Below are 20,474 nucleotides of genomic sequence, written 5' to 3'. Positions count from 1 at the left end.
TCATCGTCTGGCGACAGTCGTCAGCAGAGCGTGTATCCAAGCGGTCCTGCGAGAAGGGTTAGCTTGGCAGAGCGAGACGGTCTGATGGATCGAAACAGTGTGGCGGACGGTTGGCCAGGGCGAGATCGATGGGTGCAGGTTCCGGACAAAGGCGAGGTCGCGGTGGGGTCCCCGACGGTCTCGACCACAGGCAGTCTTGACGAGGCCCGGTTGGGGCGGAGTGACAACCGCCCTGGCACGGCAGGACGCCCTGGAAGTAGAGTGATGGCGCCTGCTTGGAATATTGCGGGTTATTTGCTTAAGGCGAAGGAAGAACTGAAATCGACGCGACCGGTTCGGTTACAGCAGGAGCGCCTTGCCCAGGTTGAGAATAGCATCGAAGAACGCCGAAGACAGACGCTGGAGGCTGAGATCCGAGAGATTCAGACTCAGGTGGACGCGAAGAGACAGCTCATCGACTCACTCGGTCGGCAAATGGAGGAGATCCAGTACAAAGAAATTCTCCGGCAAATAACCGATCAGTATCTCGTTATGAGCCAATTCATTCGAACTAAGACCCAACCCCCACTCTTCTGGACGCCCTACAAGCACAACGCAATCACTCGGAAACTTCAGATCAATACCAACGAGGAAATCAACAACCGAATAAAATCCTTCAATCAACAACAATGACAACCAGACCAGACCGTGCCACCAGACCATGCCACCAGACCATGCTCCAACAAATGTTAGCAAGCAAAGCAGTATGCAGGGCGTCAACAGAACACCGAACCGAAGTATCGTCGAGACACCTAGAAAGAGAGAAGAAACTTTTTCATATATATTTAATGCCTATTGCTGTTATGCGGTTGCTGTTATGCGGTTGCTTGTTGCCATCTAGTGGTTAAGGTGTTGACCACATAAAGCGCTTTATCTGATTGCGTCGTGATAACGTGGGGTGGACAAATAGTCGAGAAAACTACACGTTGAGGTTAGACAGACGGTGATCTGGTGATTATAGTAATTATTAGCCGGTGGAGTGCAGGATAATAAGGCACCAGCCACCGTTATAAAAATTTGTCGAGACTTTTTCGGAACATGCTTTGGACTGAGATCTCTAGTTGTATAGATCGAGACTTGCCTTATGATGGACTGCCGGATGAGGCTGTTTTGATTAATTGTCAGAAGATCCCGATCCAGGTATATCGGTGGAATGCTTGGACTTCCGTGCGTGGCGTAGTTGTTTTATTACATGGAGTACGTGCCCATTTGCGGCTGACGTGGTTGGCGAAGCGCCCACCTAACCACGTACACTCCAGAGACCCTTTGGATATAGTCAGTCGAGACTTAGTAGTAAGCCCAGACTTAGTAGTGAGTCCAGACTTAGTAGTGAGTCCAGACCTGGCGGGTCGAGACCTGGCGGGACGAGACCTGGCGGGACGAGACCTGGCGGGACGAGACCTGGCGGGACGAGACCTGGCGGGACGAGACCTGGCGGGACGAGACCTGGCGGGACGAGACCTGGCGGGACGAGACCTGGCGGGACGAGACCTGGCGGGACGAGACCTGGCGGGACGAGACTTGATGTCAAACGCTTGGTTGACGCCGGAACTTGATCCCGTATTGGATCAACCGCACAGTGCACGGGGTTACGAATATGATGACCAGGAGAGCCCGTGTAGCGCTTCCACGTCCGCGTCTGCCGGAGATTCAATGTCGATGGAATTCCCGTCCAAGTTGGCAGAGCCAATCGCGGATGAGCCGGCAGTGGTGACGGAGGAAGTGGACTCGAATGTCCAGGGACTGGACTCGAACGCGGGAGTGCCGCGTCCCGAGCGAACGGTGACAGGGAAGGTGGAGTGGAGTGGCCGATTGCGGAAGGACACACCTGCCTACGCGTCTGTGTCGAATGACGTGAAGGAAACGCAGATCTTTTATGAAGGGTCCTGGATCGAAGCCTTGAACGCAGCGGGCTATGTGGTATATGGAATGGACCTCCAAGGTCATGGCAAGAGTGGTGGGTTCAAAGATCGTCGTTGCGTTGTCAATGACTTCGACGACTACACCAAGGATTTAATCCAGTTCCTTCAGGAGGTTCGAGCGGAGCGTCCCCACGATCAGTTGGTGGTGGTGGGAGTGTCTCTGTCGACACTCACCGTTTGTCGAATGCTACAGAGCCCACACTGCAAGGATCTGAACATCCGCGCTTGCTGTTTGCTCTCCGGCTTCCTCAAGGAAGGTGGCATGTACCAACGACTGCGCCTTGTCATGTCAGTCCTGTCTTTGATGCGAAACGTCTTACCCAACGTACCCATTGTAACACCCAAACGGCCGGAAACGAACGGACCGGACTGGCAGATGAAGTTCGGCTTGGCTGACCCCTACTTGATTCGCACGCCCTTTACCGCCAAAATGCTTGGCACCTGCATCAAGGCTCTAGACGAGTTCAACCTGACCAGCTCCTTACAACTCCTACTCGACAACGCTGGGTGCAAGTACCTACACATGTTCCACAACTTCCACGACAAGGTAAACCCCGTCGACGGGTCCATCCAGCCACTCACCTGGCTCATGGACCAACTGCAGCGAGCCAAACAAGACAGCAGGCAAGACAACGAACAGATGGTGATTGGGGGCCACATATTCAACTGTCCAGAAGGCCCTTTACCAAAAGTGAAGACGGCGTCCACGGGAAGTCGGATCAAATCCGCGCTGCTCACCCCTTTGTCCAGCGCTGTGCCTCTGATGGCGACACACATGCCCTTCCCCTTTCCTTTCCCGCGACCGCTATCCTCGCAGTCGGACCCGGTTTTGTTGAACGCGACGCCGCTGAGCTCGGCCCCGCTGAGCTCAGAGCCGATGAGTTCGGAGCCGACTGCCGCAGGTTCGAGGAACAGCTCTGCCCGGAACAACTCCCCCGCCAGCGACTTTAACACGCCGCAAGCCCGACACTTTGCTTGCGCTCCGGACGAGAATGTAAAGCCGTACACGATGGACCTCAGCGGGATCCAACTCAGTGAGATGCAGCTTACCGGGATGGGCCTGAACAGCATGGACTTCAGCGACGTGGTGCCACAAGAACTAGACGAGTTTCTGAAGGCCAGCGACAGCCTCAAGCAGCCTGCGAGGATTACCGCAGATGTTGAAGAGGATCGGTATGGCAAAGACAACTTGGACAACCGCCGACTGTTGGACGGGCGAGTGATCGACGGCGGGGTCATGGAAGGCTACACCGTAGCCGACGAGCTCGGGAGTCTATCGGAAGACGACACAGAAGCGAACATTAAGGCTTATTGCTTCCCGCCGGAACGACTACTGGATGAGAGGCAATTACAGGCAGAAGGTAACAGCAGTGGAGTTGTGGACGACAGTGGGCTGACAGTTAGTCGTAATATAGGAATTGGCGGTATTGGAGTTGGTAATCGAGTTTGGGATGTTTCGCCGCCGGGTGTGCACGCGGCCGTGATGGGAGAGTATCCCACTGGTAGTATTCGACGACATTTCCGGTTGTGGCGGAAGACCCGGCTTGGGTGTGAGGAGCAAGAAATGCGACCGAGGGAGCATGCTGGTAAGGTACAATGGGATCGCGATTTGGATCATTGGAATGATGAAATAGTCCGAGACGAGAGGAAGTTGGATCTGGGACATACACTAATTACAGACCATGATAATTTGATTGTATTCAGTGAATTCTGGACTTGGCTCCAGAGTATTAGACAAAGGTGAGTAGACAAGGGGGGGTTAGACCGAAAAAGAAGGTCGAAATATGTGGCGATCGGTCAATCGGGATCGTTCTACTGTCAAAAAAACATGGCGATCATAGAGAGACCGAGGATATCGAGAGGGATGATTTGACTTCACCTTCTTTTGGGTCCAGTCGATCTTTTTGGGTGGTTGGAAAATGACCGTTGAATGACGAAGTGTGTGTATACCGCTCGATCGCACGATCGAGCACGGTGAATGACTAGCTTCAGGAGATGGTTTGACCGCATTTCGAACCGGGTGGCGGCCCATCGACAGCGTAAAGTGTCCGTGTCGGCTGCCTTGCAAAACAACGCTACTAGTTCCCTCATCCAAACCCGGAACGATCTAAAGTTGACTAAAGACAAATTACAGGAAGAAGCACAGGCACTTTTACTTCGAGGCGACCGCAGCTGTAAGCTTATCCCACAACCCTTGGGGCGACAACCCTTGGGGCGACAACCCTTGGGGCGACAACCCTTGGGGCGACAACCCTTGGGGCGACAACCCTTGGGGCGACAACCCTTGGGGCGACGACCCTTGGGGCGACGACCACTCGGGGCAAGTATAAAGGTCTGCTTTTGTAGTGGCGTTGCAGAATTTGGTTCGCGTTCGGATGATTGACAGACAGCTAGAAGTGATAGATGCGCTGGTACTGAGGGTGCATCAGGTGATGTTTCGCATTGAGACATCATCACTGGAACAAACTGCTGTAGAAACATTATCCATTTTGGGACTGCAGCACCAAGAGACTCAGAAGGATTTTAACGTTGACTCCGTTCGATCAGTTATCGACGTATTGGAACAGAGTGAGTCTTCTCACGATCGAATGGCAACATTAATCACCGGTGGGATCGTGAATGAGACTTCAGCCGCGGTGAAAGAACTTGACGATCTCGAAATCAAGCGTAAGGGCGTTCGAATAACTAACTAAGTCCCTTTATAGTCTTCACAGATCGACTAAATCAATTGGCACCGATTCCTACCCATGTGCCTATAACCGAGTCCCGACGAATCAGTCACACCCAATACAGGGTTTGCGAGACTACACCTACTCTCGACATGACCCCAGTGGATGACAGTCCTTGAGCACATCGGATTAGCGCCTTTCACTTCAAGCCACACTTCAAGCCACCAATTTGCATCAAGCTTACATACAGACCAGTCACCGACCAGACCACTCCCACCGTAGGCAAGTCTATTCCCATACCAGTTTATGTCGAATCAATCTATATGCATCACCCCTAAGGGTGGGTGATTTTTGTATCTAACTATCTAGCTATGATTCCATCATCGCGAACATGATCCAACAGTGGTGCTGTCCGCAGTCGGGTACTGTCAACCTGGACTGGCCGGCGGAGGGCTCGTCGTAGGGCTCTTGACAGCCAGGATGGGCGGCGTGGTAAGACGCAAAATGGGGTCCATTGGGGGTCCTTCCGGCGGCGGTGCGGCCACGTTCGGGTCCTGGGGTCTAAAGTTTCCGAAAGCGGGGTCTTCACGTGGTTGGCCTTCTAGTGTGTGTGGCAAGACAGGCACGTCTTGTTTGACCATCATGCCGAAGACTTCGGCGTCGGTGGCGTTTGGTAGTCGATGTTTGGAATGTCGGCGCATGACGACGTTGCGCAACAACGCATTGACTTGGGACCCGAAACCCGGTTGTTCGAGGGCACCCAGGAGCAGCGCAGCCTTGCACGACTCCTCGACCTCGGCCTCGGCCGTTTCGCGCGACTTGGGTCCTCGTCCGGCCGTCAGCCGCTCCGCCAGCCTAAGCGCCCGACCCGGTACTTCTCCAACTCGGTCGATCACAGACACGCCCTTGTTAGTTTCCAGGAACAGTGTGCGTGTGCTCGATGACAAAATACGCGTGCTATGATCCGGTACCTCAGCATAGCCCTCAACCACCTCCTCCGGAACCCCGTCCGCCGCTGCAGCACTCGGTCCAGGACTCGGTCCAGGACCTATTCCAGGACTCGGTCCAGGACTCGGTCCAGGACTCGGTCCAGGACTCGGTCCAGGACTCGGTCCGAACGAAGAAGCCGGCACCGGTCCAAGAAGTCGGGTTCGAGCCACAGGCCCGAGCTCCAAGTCCACCCACGGCTGCGGCAGCACCTCCAAATGGCTACACTTGAACCAACGCACCTGCTCCACTGTGACCGCCCCACCATCCAGGAAGCCAACCACTCCTCGATACTTGGAAGCAACAAAGCCAAACAGTGGCCGAATAAACTACAAAACCAATCCGTGTTACAAAACCGAGCCGTGTGCGAGTTAGGGCGAGTTATTCTATGATTAACGAGAGGTGATAACAAGAGGTGATAACGAGAGGTGGGAGCGTACAGTGTCGCGGAAGTGAGCGAAGCCCTGCGGTTTACGCAGTGGTCGGAGGTAGAACTTGAGTATGGAGTAGAGGATGGTGCATTGTCTGGGTGTGTGGTTGCAAACGGCTGCACATCGTTTAGGAACGTAGTTGGATGTGCATATGTATTGACCGAAGACCTCGAGTTCTCCTTCGGTCCAGACGACAGAATCATTCGGTGCTTCTTCTTCGCCGTCCCGGAAGGCTTTTCGAAGCGAGCCTTCGAGATGTAGCGGACAGAAGGGCAGGAGGGCGGCGGGCGGGTCTAGTAAGGCCGAGTCGGCCCACGTCACGCCGGGCCCCAAAACGCTGCTTGTGTGGTGACTCTCAATGGAGCCCGATAGGCGCCGCACTCTCTGAGCAGTCCCTGCGTCGTCGGTACCACATGCATTCAACCCACTAATGACTCGAGATGGGGAGCGCGTCGTCGGCGGTGACCTCAATTGCTCCCCATGGAACGGAGATGATCTGGGACGTTCCAGATCATAGATGCCAACGGGAGCGTTTAGGACCTCTTTGAGTTTGTGCGAAATTTCAAGTGCATTTCGCCTGACACGAATATCGTCTCTACGATCCGGTACCACTATGAACTCCCGCACCTCGTACATCACACCCCGACCGAGACTGCCTCTCTCAATCACTTTGTCACCTTCACGATCACAATATGTTTTTAAGTACGACAATGCCATCCCCGAATTGGGCGCAGGTTCGAATCCTGGCTCTGCAGATGCAGGTCCTGAGCCGAGCACGGACCCAGAACCAAGCAAGGAACCTGAGCCTATGGTGGAGCCGGAACTTAAGGTGGAACCAGTCCCGACGGGAGTACGAATAATGGGTTTCTTAGAGCCTAAGGAAAACCATTGAGCTTCCAGAAGCAATTTATCTATTTTGCCAGACTTGACGTCCGCGTAAATAGTACCAGGCATCCTCCAGGGCCAACCTCCGTCAGGTGTCAGTGCGACATGTCGGTCAGGATTCAGCAGAGCGCGTAAAGGTAGACATCCAAAGCGAGTGGGATAGTCACTGTCGTCCAGGTTGTCGTTGCAGTATTGTATCCATGCGCTGTGCCGTTTCCTGAGGGTGTCTTTTAGCAGGAGTTTGCTCAAGTCGAATCGCACTAGACGCCCGACATTCGGTCGAATGAAATTGAAAATCACGTCGTCCGGCTTGCTGTCGAATACCCGGAAGGTCCCGAATGTGTTCACCAAGTCGTCATCGAACTCGACTGACCAGGAAATCCCTGCTCCGCCGGCAGTCGACGGTTCGTCAATATGATATTTACCGATCTCTTCCAGAGCTTCGACCAAGGCGGAGATGAGCATCAAGCCACCTCTCGACGGTAGTGTACCACTCGCCAATGACACCCCACCGGCCAGTCTGTTATCGCTGCCAGTACTGGCCCCGTTAGACAGTGTGGAGTCGCCTTCCAATATGGCTTTATTTAGAACCATGCATTCGTTGTATGAGCGAGGAAACTTTAGGGGACAGCTGGGTATTCGGGTGGTCAGTCCGACTGCAGGGAATGTGACTTCAATGTCTGTTATCTCCTGCAGTCCGTGTTGTTGCAGTACACGCGCAATGTGGGTCGAGCATTGACACCAACCTTCCGCGTGTAACACTCCCATCAGATCTTCTCGACTGCGTACTTTCAGCGATCCAATACGCTCTTCCACGCTCTCCAGCGCGTAATTCAATAAATACACCGTCTCATCTCGGGTCTTACTCCGTGGCGACGCCTCTCCACCCCCTTGGCTCGACCGGCCGTCAGTTTCCACACCGTCATCTGTGCCACCTTCTCTGCCCCCGCGCCGACTGCGAACGCCTTCGTCCTCCCGGCTACTACTTTCCTCGTCCGTCGCCGAGCGCGAATCCGGCGGGGTCCGGTACGACCGCTCCTCCACTCGTCGCGCTCGGTCCTCCCCCCGTCGCGCTCGGTCCTCCCCCCGTCGCGCTCGATCCTCTCCCCGTCGCGAACGCTTCTCGGGTCGTCGCGGGAGCAGGGGCAGCGGTGCGATCACCTCCGGCGAACCGCGACTGGAGGACGGTGACGCCCGCCGTTTCAGACCCTCCTCGTCCGCGCCGAGCATCGCAAACACGCGGTCCAACAACTCCTCCATCGGCCACACCCCTGCCAGAAGCGGTAACCAATCATTGTATCGATGCTGTATAGCACGCAACGACTGACGCTCCTGCCTCCCCGACGTCCATCGCCGCACCCTCACCCCCTCAGACATGCCTACGTCCTCTCCGACTTCGTCGCCACCGACCTCGTCACCACTGACTTCGTCGGGCACAGATGGGTTTCTCGCAGCAGACAATCGTCTCCGAGAATCATCTGACAGCTTCCCCCCCTCGGAAGACTCAACAACCGAAGACGATTCCCCGTCGGAAGATTCCAGCTCCGACGATCCACGGCTGGACGCGCTTGAATGACTTAGTGTTGTGGAAGCTGGACCTTCATCCTCGATCACCATGTCCGAATCTTCGGCTGAGCCGGAAACGGTCAAGGAAAGCATGGACGAGGGAAACTCCTCCTTGGTCGTCATGCCTCCCGTCGTCACCAAGTCCTCATCGTGTCGCAGACGTCGTCCGCCCCGACGACCGCGTCGGACAACTCCCAGTCGGCTTCGCGTCGGGTCCCTACCCACGTTCCTTCCTGGGACCTTCCCTGGGTCCCTCCCTGGATCCCTCCCTGGATCCCTCCCTGGATCCCTCCCTGGATCCCTCCCTGGATCCCTCCCTGGATCCCTCCCTGGATCCCTGCCATTGCGGCTTTCTTTCTTGACCGAAGATTTGGCTCCCTGTCCTTTGCGCTTCATTTCCGACTGGGCAGATTTTTCTCGCTTAGGAACGGCATCGCCCCACCCCGGGTCACGAGACCCGAGGTGGGGCGACGTGGCGTGGGCCAGTCGCGAAATGGGCGGTGACGGAAACTCGATCGTGTCCTTGAAAGGCGGAGACGGAACCGACGACACGACGTCTAGCTCTCGACCGGAAGGGGGTTGACCGGAAGGGAGTGGCCGTCTGGTGGTCGTGGGTTCGCGTGGTCCGACCGGGCTCGGCTCCTGGTCTTCGTCGCTCGTGACGATGAGACGATTCTTCTTCCGTACAGACATCGACAGCTCGGTCAACTGGGGACTCCGCTCTTCCACAGCCGACGGGCTGCCGCGTTTGAACCTCCGTTCCGAGGTCGGCGGTTCAAAACCAACGCCACCGCTTCCGGCAGACACTGTTCTTACAAAGCTCGGACTGCGACCAGCCGAAGCTTCCAGATGAGCCTGAGGCTCCACTTGGGCGGGGGTGACCTTGGAGGTGTCTTTGGCTTCAGTCCCGGCAGTGGCTAGCTCATCTGTTTCTGTCGCCGATTTTTCACCCTCTTTTTTCTTCTTTTTCGGGATTTTCCCCACGTCGACTCTGCGGTCCTCTTCGCGGCCGCGTCTCTGCACTCCCTCAACCGGGCGCTTATGGGTCGTCTCCGCTGGCGAGGAGGACTCCTCCTCTCCAGGAAGCAACAGTTGATCCACAGGAATTTGCGTCTTGCTCTTTCGGCCCCGGCTCCGTCCGGGAGGAACTTGCACACGGCCGGACAGGACGCCCTGCAGGGACGGGGTGCCCGGCAGGGAAGGTGCACTGGGCAGTGACGGACCAGGCCGCGTGGGGCCGCCGAGCAATTGCGAACCGCCCCCGGTGAGTGTCAGAGGAGCACCTTTGTAAACCACGGGGGCGGCTTTGTGAAGGCCCAAAGTGGACATTCGAGCCTTCACCGTCGTTGCACCGGGCTCGGCCATCGGTGGAGATACGTGATCTCGCCGCCACGGACGGGTCGTCGAAGGACCGGCGGGTTGTCCAGTCGGAATAGGGGCCCGTGACGGGGTTTTGGTTAACTCCCGAGGGGGGGTTTTAACCGGCGTTTTCGTCGGAGTCCTTTTGATTGCAGGCGGCACACTAGGTGTTGGTCGGAAGGTGTCCTTCGGAACGACAGCCGGACTGGTCGCAGTCGCGCCTCCACGCGAGACCTTCAAAGTCGGGGTGGCTCGGGTAGGAGTCCGTCCCGGGGTTGGGACCCCGGTGGTCAGCCCTGAACTCGCAGCAGTGGGCATCGGGTTCGAGACCACGGGCGGGGTCGGGACTCGGTCGGCGTTGGCGAGACCGTCGCTGCCCGACGCAGCAGGAGTATCGCGTCGAGTCTTGAGATTGAGCATCTCCGCCGAAGTAATCATGGCCACCTGACGCGAACCTTCGGCTCCCACCCGTCGCTCCTCGCTGGCACCCCGGAAGCGCCGTTCTTCGGCTGCTACCACGCCAGACGCCAACCCAGGGGAACTGCGTCTTCGCCCTGATCCAGCAACCAACGGTCCCGCAGGCAACAATCCAGCAGGCAGCGGTCCGCCGGTCAAGACCGGAGAGAGAGCCCGGGGGGCGGCGTCGGGGTCGGTTACACTGGTATCAATCACGGTTCGCTGAACCGGGGAGCTTCCACCCGGTGCCTTGTCCAGCGATTCCGCAAAAGCGGTCCCGGCACCAGGATCCATGAAACCGGCGGCGCCGTCGTCCGTGGGGCTGGCTCCAGGACCCGCTTTTGAGGGCCGGTCTTGGAAGGGGCTGCCGTCTTCAGACGTGTTTTTAGTCTTGACGAATTCGAAGCGCCGCTCCTGGGCGTGGTCCGTGCGGTCGTAGTTCGGAGTCCCGCGGTCGTATCCAGTCTGGTCGTAACCAGACTGGTCATAACCAGACTGGTCATGACTAGACTGGTCGTACAGCGCAAGCGGGGGTTTGCTCACCTCAACGGCTCGGCGACCTACTGGCTCCGACCCCCGTTCCAGGACCTGCACGCCCAGCTCCAGACGCAGGGGCGAGGCCGGTGGCATGACGGCGGGCGGCCGTGTCCAGTCGCGCCGTTCCCAACGACTGTGCGGTGGCCTCGTCACGAAACGGCGCGGTCCATCGAACCCCCGGGGTGCTTCGTAAATCCGCGGCGCTTCGTAAATCCGGGGACCTGCCTCCTGGTTAGGACGAGGACCTACCCCCTCGTACGTTCGGACATTGCTACCGTGTACCGCTCTGCCGTGCACCACTCTGTCGTGCACACCTCCGCCGTGGGCACCTCCACCATGAGCCAATTCACCGTGAGCCATTCCACCGTGGGCACCTTCGTAAAGGCGACTCCCATCCGGCCTACGGCTGTCTTCATGCGCACTCCAGCCGTCCGGGCGACTGCGATAGCCACGGCTATAGCTTCCCTCGCCGTCTTCTCCCGATCGACCGCGGTACTCCGCGCTACGATACTCTTCTTCTCTCTCTCGCGCACGAGACTCCGCCGACCGGTGGTACCTGTCTGGTCGCAACTCCTCGTCCCGGTACCGCCGAAACATTTGCTCCTCCGGTGGGCTCGGCGACCGAGCAATTCCCGGCTCTTTATCCCACCGACTCGGTCGGGACCTATCCCCACTCATCCTGATCCACCATGGTTCTCGTGATGACATGTTAAAAAACGAAAAGTTAAGCCCCTGTACAAACCGTACAGACCCGACCCCAACACCCTGCCCATTTCAGGACCAGGACAACTACCCAGGTCCAGTTCCAGAACAGCCCAATTCCAGGACAGCCACCCAATCCAAGGCACCCGTTAGACGGCAAACTACCACTTGCTGTTATTGGTCTTCTCCAACGGCGCAATCACGTACTCCATCGGCCGCGGCCAACGCCGTGTTGCGTCTTCCGCCAACCGCTCCAAGTCCAGAGGGACCCAACGCGGTGTGGTGGCATATATTTCCTCTGCGCGTGCCCGGTTCCCCGGCACCGCAAATATTTCGGCGTGTCCGATGCCGCTGAAGCAGCCCTTCGGGCACGCGAGTAACTCCAGCGCGCCACCGGCAGGCGTCTTGGACCCGCCGCAGAAGTTCTTCAGGTTCCGTAAGCCCGTGGCGATCTGCACGACCCCCGAGCCCGTGGCCCCGTGGCCCGCGGCACTCAGGATGGTGTGATCTATATTGTAGCCCCTCGTCGTCCGGTACTCCAGCGAGTCTCCCGAACACCCAAAGTCTTCTCCCTCGGAGTCGCCCGCTGCCCTCAGGTCGTTAATAGCCTGCGCAGCCAATCCGCCGTTCGCTCGAAGCAGACTGAACCGGTAGCTCCGGAGTCCGTACAGGTGACTGAGGCGATAAGCCAAGTCCCACCGCCGTGTGCCCAAGATGCGCGGGGGTGGAGCGTAGGTCGTCGCGAAGTGCTTCAACACCTGGATCAGCTCTTGTGTGGTAAGACCTAGCTCAACCAACCCGGAAAACTCCGGCCGCACGGTCTCCAGTTTCTTGTCCAAACAACTGCTCACCACCACATGGTATACCAACCTGCCTGGGACCTCATCCGAGGCCTCATCCTCCTCTCCTTCCCCCTCCCGATCAAAGCACTTCGAGTGAAAGTGCAGGTCGCGACAGTAACCGCCTAACGGCCGCAAACGCCCCCAACAGAGCCTTCTGAGCTCGCTGTACATGGTCTTGACCAGCAAACCCTGCCAAATTTGGGAGGGGGGACTTGTGTTTATATTGGCACAATTGCCAGACTTCTCCGCATACAGAACCACACCCGGACAGTGGCTGGACAGGCCGTCCCTACCGCGTCGTACGCTCGCGACGACCTCCGCCACGTCCATACTGAACGTCTCCGCGATACCATGCTCCAACAAAGCCTCCCGAAGCCATTCGTAAAAGGCATCCCGGTTCGTAACTCCGTAATACGCCATCAGTGCTGCTTCAGAGACCCCAGACATGGACAATACTACAACCGGACGTTTCACAGCAGAATAAGACAGGCGCCTATCAGACTCCAGGCTATCAGACCTGCTACGCGGTTCTTCCGACCCCAATGCTGTGAATGCCATCTCGTCTGGACATTCACCGTCAGGCCCCGTGGCGGACGGCATAGCAGCGGAAGGTATACCTAATTTATCCAATAGCGTTTGGTAATTATGGGAATCAATAAGCACGGCTTCCGCAGTCGTAACACATCCAGAGCAAGCCAGACAATCTGCCAGGCTCACGGTTGCGGCCTTCAAGCTCTCAACTTTGGTCTCCTTGGACGAATTAGTTTCCCTCAACAGCCGAGGTCTTTCTTGCTTCTGCTCAACCACCATACATTCTTGACTAGGCTTCAGGAAATCGTCCAAGTCCGCTAACTTAACGGCCAAGGAGAATTCCATTTTTATTCCCCCCGAAGCTTTCTACTTAAGATCTTTCCCAGCTGCGAGTTCAATAACGTGCTATTGGAAGCAGTATGGTAACCCGAACGGTTCCCACCAGCGGTGGACTGACCGAACCGGCTCTCTTTGACTCTAAGGACGAAGAACCATAACGAGGAGATCAGAGGCATATGAGGGCAAGTATTGGGGGAAAAGATCAGGGCAAATAATGATTCCAAATGCGAGGGAAGGAATAGTATAGCGTACCTGATTTTGTCCTTCTTAGTCTTAACATGAGAGTCTCGCAACTTTTCCGCGGTCCTTTCTTCCTTGGAAGGTTCCTGCAGTAAATAGGTTGCTGGTGTCCGTTCCACTATCCGGCTGTCCAAATCCTTGGTGAAGATTCCGCTGGTCAACTGTTCTTGTTGAAGAGCCTTTTTCCGGGTAACCTCGGCGATCTGTCGGGAGATGTCGGCTCTCGTGGAGCTTTCTTCGTTGAGGCCCCAAGACGTATTTACGGGCCTAATGATCACAGTTCCGCCGGTCTCAAGTACAGCAACCGAATTACCGTCATTTTTTGACGGCGCATCTTGTATCGCGCACGTGTGCGACGAAGAAATCGCAGCTTGCAACGGGTCCCCAAGCGTCAATTCGGGGACTTCAGATTGATTCATTAGGGCTCGAAGCTCTTTCTCGTCATTTTTAACGCCAAACATGAGTGCGTTTTGACTGGCATGGCGATGGAATATAAGCCCATCCCCCCGGCCATCGCGAAGCCGTTGCTGGTGTTTATTGTAGGTATCGCTGTCAGTTAGCATTTTTGCCTTGGTCCGGCTGATCTTGAGTTTATCCAGCTGCATCATTTTATCGGCAGCCGCATTGTCCTCGGTGGTGTGACTGAGTTGAAATTCATTGATTGTTTGTCGAGCGTTATTTGTTTCCTGAGAATGGCCCTCATCATGGTCTCCCTCGTCGTTATTCAAGGTTGTGGCAGCCAAAGTAGTAGCTAGTTCTTTTCTGCAATAGAAAACCTTCCCGGTCCAAGTGCTTTCTCGGTGCAGGTGCCTTCCCGGTCCGAGTGTGCTCTACTGTTCATGTACAATAGGGAAATATTGTTTCGCGATAATGGCCTCGAGCCTTCGGTTGTAGTCATCTTCGGAGAGTACTATCCGTCCATATCTATCTTTATCATACTCCCCGCCATCTTCTTCTTCCTCCGTCGTTTTAAAGGGTGAATAGAAGTGTGCCGTCTTCAGTAAACGTCTTGAGTCTTTAATTAATAAAAAGAAAGGGGAAATGTTAAGGAGAGATATCTCGACGAATGCATAGTAGGACCCTCAAGGAATATAATGCCCGAATGGTTAATTGTTGGACGAATGGTTAATTGTTCGACGAATGGACGGGTCAGGGTTCGCCTGGGACAATGTGGTAACAAATGCTGTGAGTAGGACGTGACTGGTAGCCCAGAACAGTTCGTCGATTGTCGAAGTGTTTGGGGCCATTATTCCTCCGCTTCGTGACCCGATCATTTGGTAAGACGTAAGGGTGTTCCTTCCGCACCTTGTACATTACCATGGGAGTACACTCCGGCTGATCATTCCCATGACATAAGAGGTCAATCAGATTCCACTGCTCAAACTGCCCCTCAATAAGCGTAACTACTACCTCTACCAACATGGGTACTACTAGCCTGGTCTCTACGGGACTGGGCTCTAGCGACTTGGTCTCTAGCGATTTGGTCTCTAACGGCATAGCCTGTGGAGGCCCACCGTCCCTTTCCACTTCGTCTACGACCTGAGGTCGAAACACATTCTTCAGAAACCGCCGGATCAGGTCGTGATGTACATCAGCTGACTCAATACCAGCGTGAGGGTGGTTCCAAATGACTCGGTCTGCGTCGCAGGCCATCGTACAGGCATCCACGCCGTGACGGACTTCGCGACTCGGATAGCGGCAAGGTGTCTCCAAGTAATCCAAGTGACTTAGAGCGTCCGGATACTTCTTCAGCACCTCCTCACGAGAGTCCAACGAGGTGGCAATCATATGCAGCTCCTTTGGTAACTCCTCCACATTAAGCAATAACAGGATACTAACAACCACATCAACAGGTTACAAACACGAACACTGAGTCGCACACACGCCTTACTCAGCCACACCTTATGGTGAGAAGTTCTAGTGAGAAGTTATGGTGAGAAGTTCTGGTGAGAAGTTCTGGTGAGAAGTTCTGGTGGAGGTTACTAGTCGAGTGAAAATAGCTCATCATCAAATGCGCGCTTCCGATAAGGCACACCATTTGCTACCGCCTTCATGGATTTGTGGTGGTGCTTGATGGACGCGGCGAGCCACCGTCCGAATGAAAAGTCACCTTCCCCGCAGAGTACTATTTTCATCGCAACAAAGTTTTGAGTCGGGCTACTTAGCCTCAGACGCCGTTAGACTTTCGTACTGGACTCTAGGACTCATCCTTACTGTACTATCCCACGGAGTGATCGTTTTTGTCCTCTACATTTTGTCACGAGGACGTTCTGCGTTCGTCGCGCGCGCGTCCGTTAAAAACGCGTTGGACTTGGTTCGAGGAAGTTGGCCTTGCCTGCTGGTGCTGAGTTATCCGCCACGGTAGCCCTGCTGGATCAGAACGAGGAGCGGAAGGTAGAGCACTGCCTGTGGGCGACTTCTATTGTTGGGCTCAGTCACGCCTCTACTGTAATTTTGGTTAATGAAAAGACCCTTCTCGATTTCCGGGACTTGTCGGGGCTGACTCTGGGTGCGTGGCGACTAACTCTAAATGCATAGCGACAGGTGTGTGCGAAATGGATACGACCGATTTGGTTGAATTTCATATTTTTGTGTTGGTGTAAATTAGCGTTGTAAAGATGAGTAGCAGTCATCCAGTGTTGGAAGAGGTGACTACGCCTTACAAAGACCAGAAGCCGGGTACGTCAGGTTTAAGGAAGAAGGTTGCTGTGTTCAAGGAGAAGAATTATCTAATGAACTTTGTGCAGTCCTTGTTTAATGCTATACCCGAATCGGACTACGTGGGGCAGACGTTGTTAGTATCGGGTGATGGGCGATACTGGTGTCGGGAGGCAGTGCACATAATTGCTGAGGTTGCTGCGGGCAATGGAGTGGCACGATTGTGGGTGGGTAAGAACGGATGGGTTTCTACACCGGCCGGAAGTGCGATAATTCGTGAGCGAGAAGGAGGTATATGTACCGGTGGTTTATTACTTACCGCATCGCATAACCCGGGTGGACCTACAGAGGACTTTGGTGTGAAGTATAACTGTGCGAATGGAGGTCCCGCGCCTGAACATGTAACAGACGCGATTTACGAAGAGTCGCTCAAGGTAACGACGATCAAGAGAGTTACATTGACACCAGTTGATTTGAGTAAATTGGGTCCGGTACAATGTACAGACAAGTTTACTATCGAGGTTATCGATCCTGTCGAGGATTGGCTGAGAAAGATGAAGACCATATTCGATTTTGACTTGTTGCGCTCACTTGTCAAAAGATCCGATTTCCGTTTCGTTTACGATGGCCTAAATGGAATTGCTGGACCTTACGCCAAAGCCATTTTCGTTCAGGAGCTGGGTTGCAATGCCGATGAGGTTTTGCGTCAATGCGAACCACTTGAAGACTTCGGTGGACACCATCCCGACCCGAATTTAACATATGCCAAGCGACTAGTGGACGAGATGAAAGTTGATGAGATGAAGGTCGGTGGTTCGACGCCCGTCCCCGACACCGGTGCCGGACCGGTGGTTCCTGACTTTGGCGCTGCAGGCGATGGAGACAACGACCGCAATATGATTCTCGGCAAGCGTTGGTTCGTTACACCCTCGGATAGTGTCGCCATTATCGCACACTACGCACAACGCGCCATTCCGTACTTCAGCAATGGACTGAAAGGTGTGGCACGCTCCATGCCTACCTCTGAGGCACTTCTGCAAGTCGCGAAAAAACTGGGCGTCGAGCAGTACGAGGTACCCACTGGGTGGAAGTTCTTCGGCAACCTCATGGATGCCGATCGATGCAGCATTTGCGGCGAAGAAAGCTTTGGTACCGGTTCCGACCATATCCGCGAGAAGGACGGGTTATGGGCTGTACTTTGCTGGATGAGCATCCTCGCCTTCCGTGCCAAACAAGACGGTAAACTCATCTCCGTCCAACAGATCAATGAAGAATTTTGGTCAGAGTATGGGCGCAATTTCTACGTCCGTTATGACTATGAGAACATGGCGACTGAAGACGCCGCGGGGCTCATGAACCACCTCGCCTGTCTTGACGTGTTGCAATACAACGCCGAACTAGGCACCAACCTGACTAAAGCGGACATTTTCACATATCATGACCTCGTTGACGGATCCGTCACCAAAAATCAAGGCGCACGAATCTTCTACGAAGACGGTAGCCGCTTCGTCGTCAGACTCTCCGGCACCGGCTCCAGCGGAGCTACAGTACGAATGTACTTTGAACAGTTCTCCAAGGACTATCTCAACAACAACATGCAATCCTTCATCGACAAGGCACTCCTCATTGCCAGGGTTAAGGAATTCCTCAAGACTGATGTACCCACCGTCAAGACCTAAACACGACAGACACTCTGCACACATCGTAGCAAACAAGATAAAGCTAAAATTCACTTATTTTTTCGTCACAATCATAACAAGCATTATTTTTAACTCATCGTCTAAATCACGTAACACGTAATCGTGAACGGGTGATAACCCTCAGAATCTACTACCTACCGTCCAGTCGTTTTATTAGTCTTCAAGTGAGTCAATGTTAGTTTCTACTACTTCTCGAGCGCGTTCGAACTCGGCGAGGTCACTCGCGAACATTGGTTCGCGTCGGTAGTTGTCTAGGAAGGCTTGGCGGCGGAGTAGAACGTCGAATTGGTCTGTGCATCTCCGTAGTGTATCCCGTAGGCCGGAGTGATGGCTGAGGATGAGGCCGGAGACTCGGGAGCGTTTTAGATAAGGGGAGGGCCTGGTTAGAGATATACTGTTGATCTCGAAACCATTCTTCTCCCCACCGGCGGTTGGGCCATAGTCGAAGGCGTTCGACTTGCGTATGCGTTCGAGGGTCTCCGTGAGCTCCAAAGGGGCAGGGTCGCCTCGGACGAAGCACATTAAGGAGCGGTAACGGCCCAGCCTAGGTGGGAGAGTTACCATGAAATTGTTCGGCTGGAAGCAACGCCGTAGCACGTCATGCACCGACGTCTTGCGCACCACATTGGCTCCAAAATCCTCACTCTCCAGAGGTGCTATACTCGAAACCAAAAAGTGGTTTAAAGGACTAGTCACCACATTCGCCAACACTGACGTTAACGAATTACTCGTGTACGAAGGGAACCGGATCGAACCGGTTAAAGTCGCCATGACCGTTGCCACCAAGTAGTTCGTGTGCGCAAATGACGGACGCTCCAACCGCTGCCGCTCCGTCGCCAACCGGTTTAGCGCTGTGTTGTCCAATAGAATACAACCGTCCGCGTGCTCAATTAGTCTACACACAGAAAATTCAGATTCCCGAGAGGGGGATTCGAACCGTGGTGACACAGGTGGGGAGAGGGAGTACGGCCCGTTCTGAGCCGACCTTTGTCAGTGGGGGAGTGGGATTGGATAGGGGGTATCCCCGACTAAAGGGCATCCCTGAATAGGTGGTCGTGGCGCCGGCGGTGGTGGATACCGTGCAAGGGTCAGTATCGCGTTATACGGCTGTACCACCACGTCTGACAAGGACTTGTCGAGCAGCGGCAAAACCTAAAACGAGTACTATCGCTGTGCCGTCGGAATGGGGTGTGCGGGGGGGTTAGTCACAGTGTGTGACCCTGTGGATGTTTACGCTGTAAGTGAGCATCAGTTTTTTGGGGAAGCGATCGCGGAGGGCTTCGAGCATGAAGGATCCCATGCCAGAGCCGGTACCTCCGGCCATGGAGTGTAAAAGTTGGAATGCTTCTAGATTGTCACATAGTTCAAGCTCGCGATCCAGAATATCGAGGATGGCATCTGCATTGCGATGGGCCTGGGCAAATCCGGAGGCCCAAATGTTGCCAGCGCCGCCACCTTCAAGACTGACCCAGACGGATTCCTGATTGAAGGCGGGTCCGCAGGTGGAGACCTGAGCAGCATGCACAACACGCGGCTCCAAATCTAGCAACACCGTCCTGGCTATATAGTCGCCTGAGTCCGCCTCATAGAACATGATATCCTTACGATCATCCACCTCCCCTACCGCCATCATTCCCTGTAGATCACCACCTTTAATGTCGCCCCCTTTTGTCTTCTCCTGGAAGGCGACTCCTCCTGTCGTCTTGCCCTTGGAGATTACCCGCGGCTGGATGCCATGCTCAGCCAGCAACCGCTTCCAGCATTCTAAACCCAACTGGTTGCCACACTGCCCCACCTGCAGTGTCACTATTTCCCGCGGCATATTCCCGACTACGTCACTCAAAGAATTATTCGAAAAGATGCGGACTTAGAGCGGGAGAGATAACTCACCTGGAGGGGGGGAGATAACTCGATTGGAGGGGGAGAGGTAGCTCACTTAGGGAAGAGGAAAGGTTCGAACATTTTTGAGACCAACAGCAAATGGATGCCTTGGAATCCGCCTCCAGATCTGCTCTGAGGTTTCCGAACAATCAGCTGAACGTGGGACACAACCGGATCAGCTCAGTCGATGGCAACACCAAACCGCTTTACCAACCGCAAAGGGCGAAACTGACGCTTTCCGCCGACCGTCTAATGACGGAACAGGACACAGGTAAGGAGCATGACACAGGTACGGCACCCAGGTGTTATCCAAGGTGTGGGTGATGATACCCACACCCGTGTGGTAGATACCCACACCCGTGTGGTAGATGGGGGGTGTTCTATAGGCCCTGGTGAAGTGATGACGGAGTCGTATGGAGAGTCGTCCGAATCCTTTGGAGCGAGGTTGCCTCCTGCCTACCCAATGTACCGACGGAAATCTCCTAGCGCGAAGCAGGAGTTCAAAGCGGCCAGTGACAAGTTGGATGCGTTGACGAGGAAGCTTACTCTGATTCACCGGTCGCTGGTGGAAGACCAGCAAGGGTGCGAGGAGGGGAGGGCGGGTGTGTGTGACGGGAGCCGTGAGCTAAGTCGGAGCGCGGGGGTGGTTGGTCGAGGGGGTTAGATTGTTCGTCAAGTGGTAGTGGAGCCCGCGAGAACATTGCCGGGCCCTCCGCTCAGACCATGGGCC

At 55.1% G+C, this 20,474-nt stretch overlaps 7 protein-coding genes across 7 annotated transcripts; 3 read left to right on the top strand and 4 right to left on the bottom strand.

Moving 5' to 3' along the window:
* Positions 1 to 264: 264 nt before the first annotated feature.
* On the top strand, positions 265 to 672 carry GNI_111300 (pinin/SDK/memA/protein; the record flags this gene model as incomplete). The annotated part of the gene is made up of 1 exon (XM_011133204.1): positions 265 to 672. One exon carries the CDS (start codon positions 265 to 267, stop codon positions 670 to 672), a length of 408 nt encoding a protein of 135 aa, XP_011131506.1.
* A 405-nt stretch (positions 673 to 1,077) lies between these two features.
* GNI_111290 (putative lysophospholipase) lies at positions 1,078 to 4,654 on the top strand (the record flags this gene model as incomplete). Its single annotated transcript, XM_011133203.1, has 3 exons — positions 1,078 to 3,701; positions 3,954 to 4,135; positions 4,308 to 4,654. 3 exons carry the CDS (start codon positions 1,078 to 1,080, stop codon positions 4,652 to 4,654), a joined length of 3,153 nt encoding a protein of 1,050 aa, XP_011131505.1.
* Positions 4,655 to 5,058: 404 nt separating this feature from the next.
* Positions 5,059 to 11,448, bottom strand: GNI_111280 (hypothetical protein; the record flags this gene model as incomplete). The annotated part of the gene is made up of 2 exons (XM_011133202.1): positions 5,059 to 5,946; positions 6,058 to 11,448. 2 exons carry the CDS (start codon positions 11,446 to 11,448, stop codon positions 5,059 to 5,061), a joined length of 6,279 nt encoding a protein of 2,092 aa, XP_011131504.1.
* Positions 11,449 to 11,714: 266 nt separating this feature from the next.
* On the bottom strand, positions 11,715 to 13,271 carry GNI_111270 (iron only hydrogenase large subunit, carboxy-terminal domain protein; the record flags this gene model as incomplete). Its single annotated transcript, XM_011133201.1, has 1 exon — positions 11,715 to 13,271. One exon carries the CDS (start codon positions 13,269 to 13,271, stop codon positions 11,715 to 11,717), a length of 1,557 nt encoding a protein of 518 aa, XP_011131503.1.
* A 2-nt stretch (positions 13,272 to 13,273) lies between these two features.
* GNI_111260 (nuclear protein Es2) lies at positions 13,274 to 15,640 on the bottom strand (the record flags this gene model as incomplete). The annotated part of the gene is made up of 5 exons (XM_011133200.1): positions 13,274 to 13,403; positions 13,518 to 14,267; positions 14,340 to 14,563; positions 14,823 to 15,339; positions 15,489 to 15,640. 5 exons carry the CDS (start codon positions 15,638 to 15,640, stop codon positions 13,274 to 13,276), a joined length of 1,773 nt encoding a protein of 590 aa, XP_011131502.1.
* Positions 15,641 to 16,123: 483 nt separating this feature from the next.
* On the top strand, positions 16,124 to 17,842 carry GNI_111250 (cytoplasmic phosphoglucomutase; the record flags this gene model as incomplete). The annotated part of the gene is made up of 1 exon (XM_011133199.1): positions 16,124 to 17,842. The coding sequence occupies one exon, from the start codon at positions 16,124 to 16,126 to the stop codon at positions 17,840 to 17,842; it is 1,719 nt and encodes a 572-aa protein (XP_011131501.1).
* A 174-nt stretch (positions 17,843 to 18,016) lies between these two features.
* GNI_111240 (tubulin gamma chain) lies at positions 18,017 to 19,685 on the bottom strand (the record flags this gene model as incomplete). Its single annotated transcript, XM_011133198.1, has 3 exons — positions 18,017 to 18,758; positions 18,942 to 19,015; positions 19,098 to 19,685. 3 exons carry the CDS (start codon positions 19,683 to 19,685, stop codon positions 18,017 to 18,019), a joined length of 1,404 nt encoding a protein of 467 aa, XP_011131500.1.
* Positions 19,686 to 20,474: the final 789 nt, after the last annotated feature.

The sequence above is a fragment of the Gregarina niphandrodes genome, assembly GCF_000223845.1.
Source record: "Gregarina niphandrodes unplaced genomic scaffold scaffold00025, whole genome shotgun sequence".
NCBI lineage: Eukaryota > Apicomplexa > Conoidasida > Eugregarinorida > Gregarinidae > Gregarina > Gregarina niphandrodes.
The sequence above is the reverse complement of the archived record's forward strand: the minus strand, read 5'-3'. Positions and strand labels throughout refer to the sequence as shown.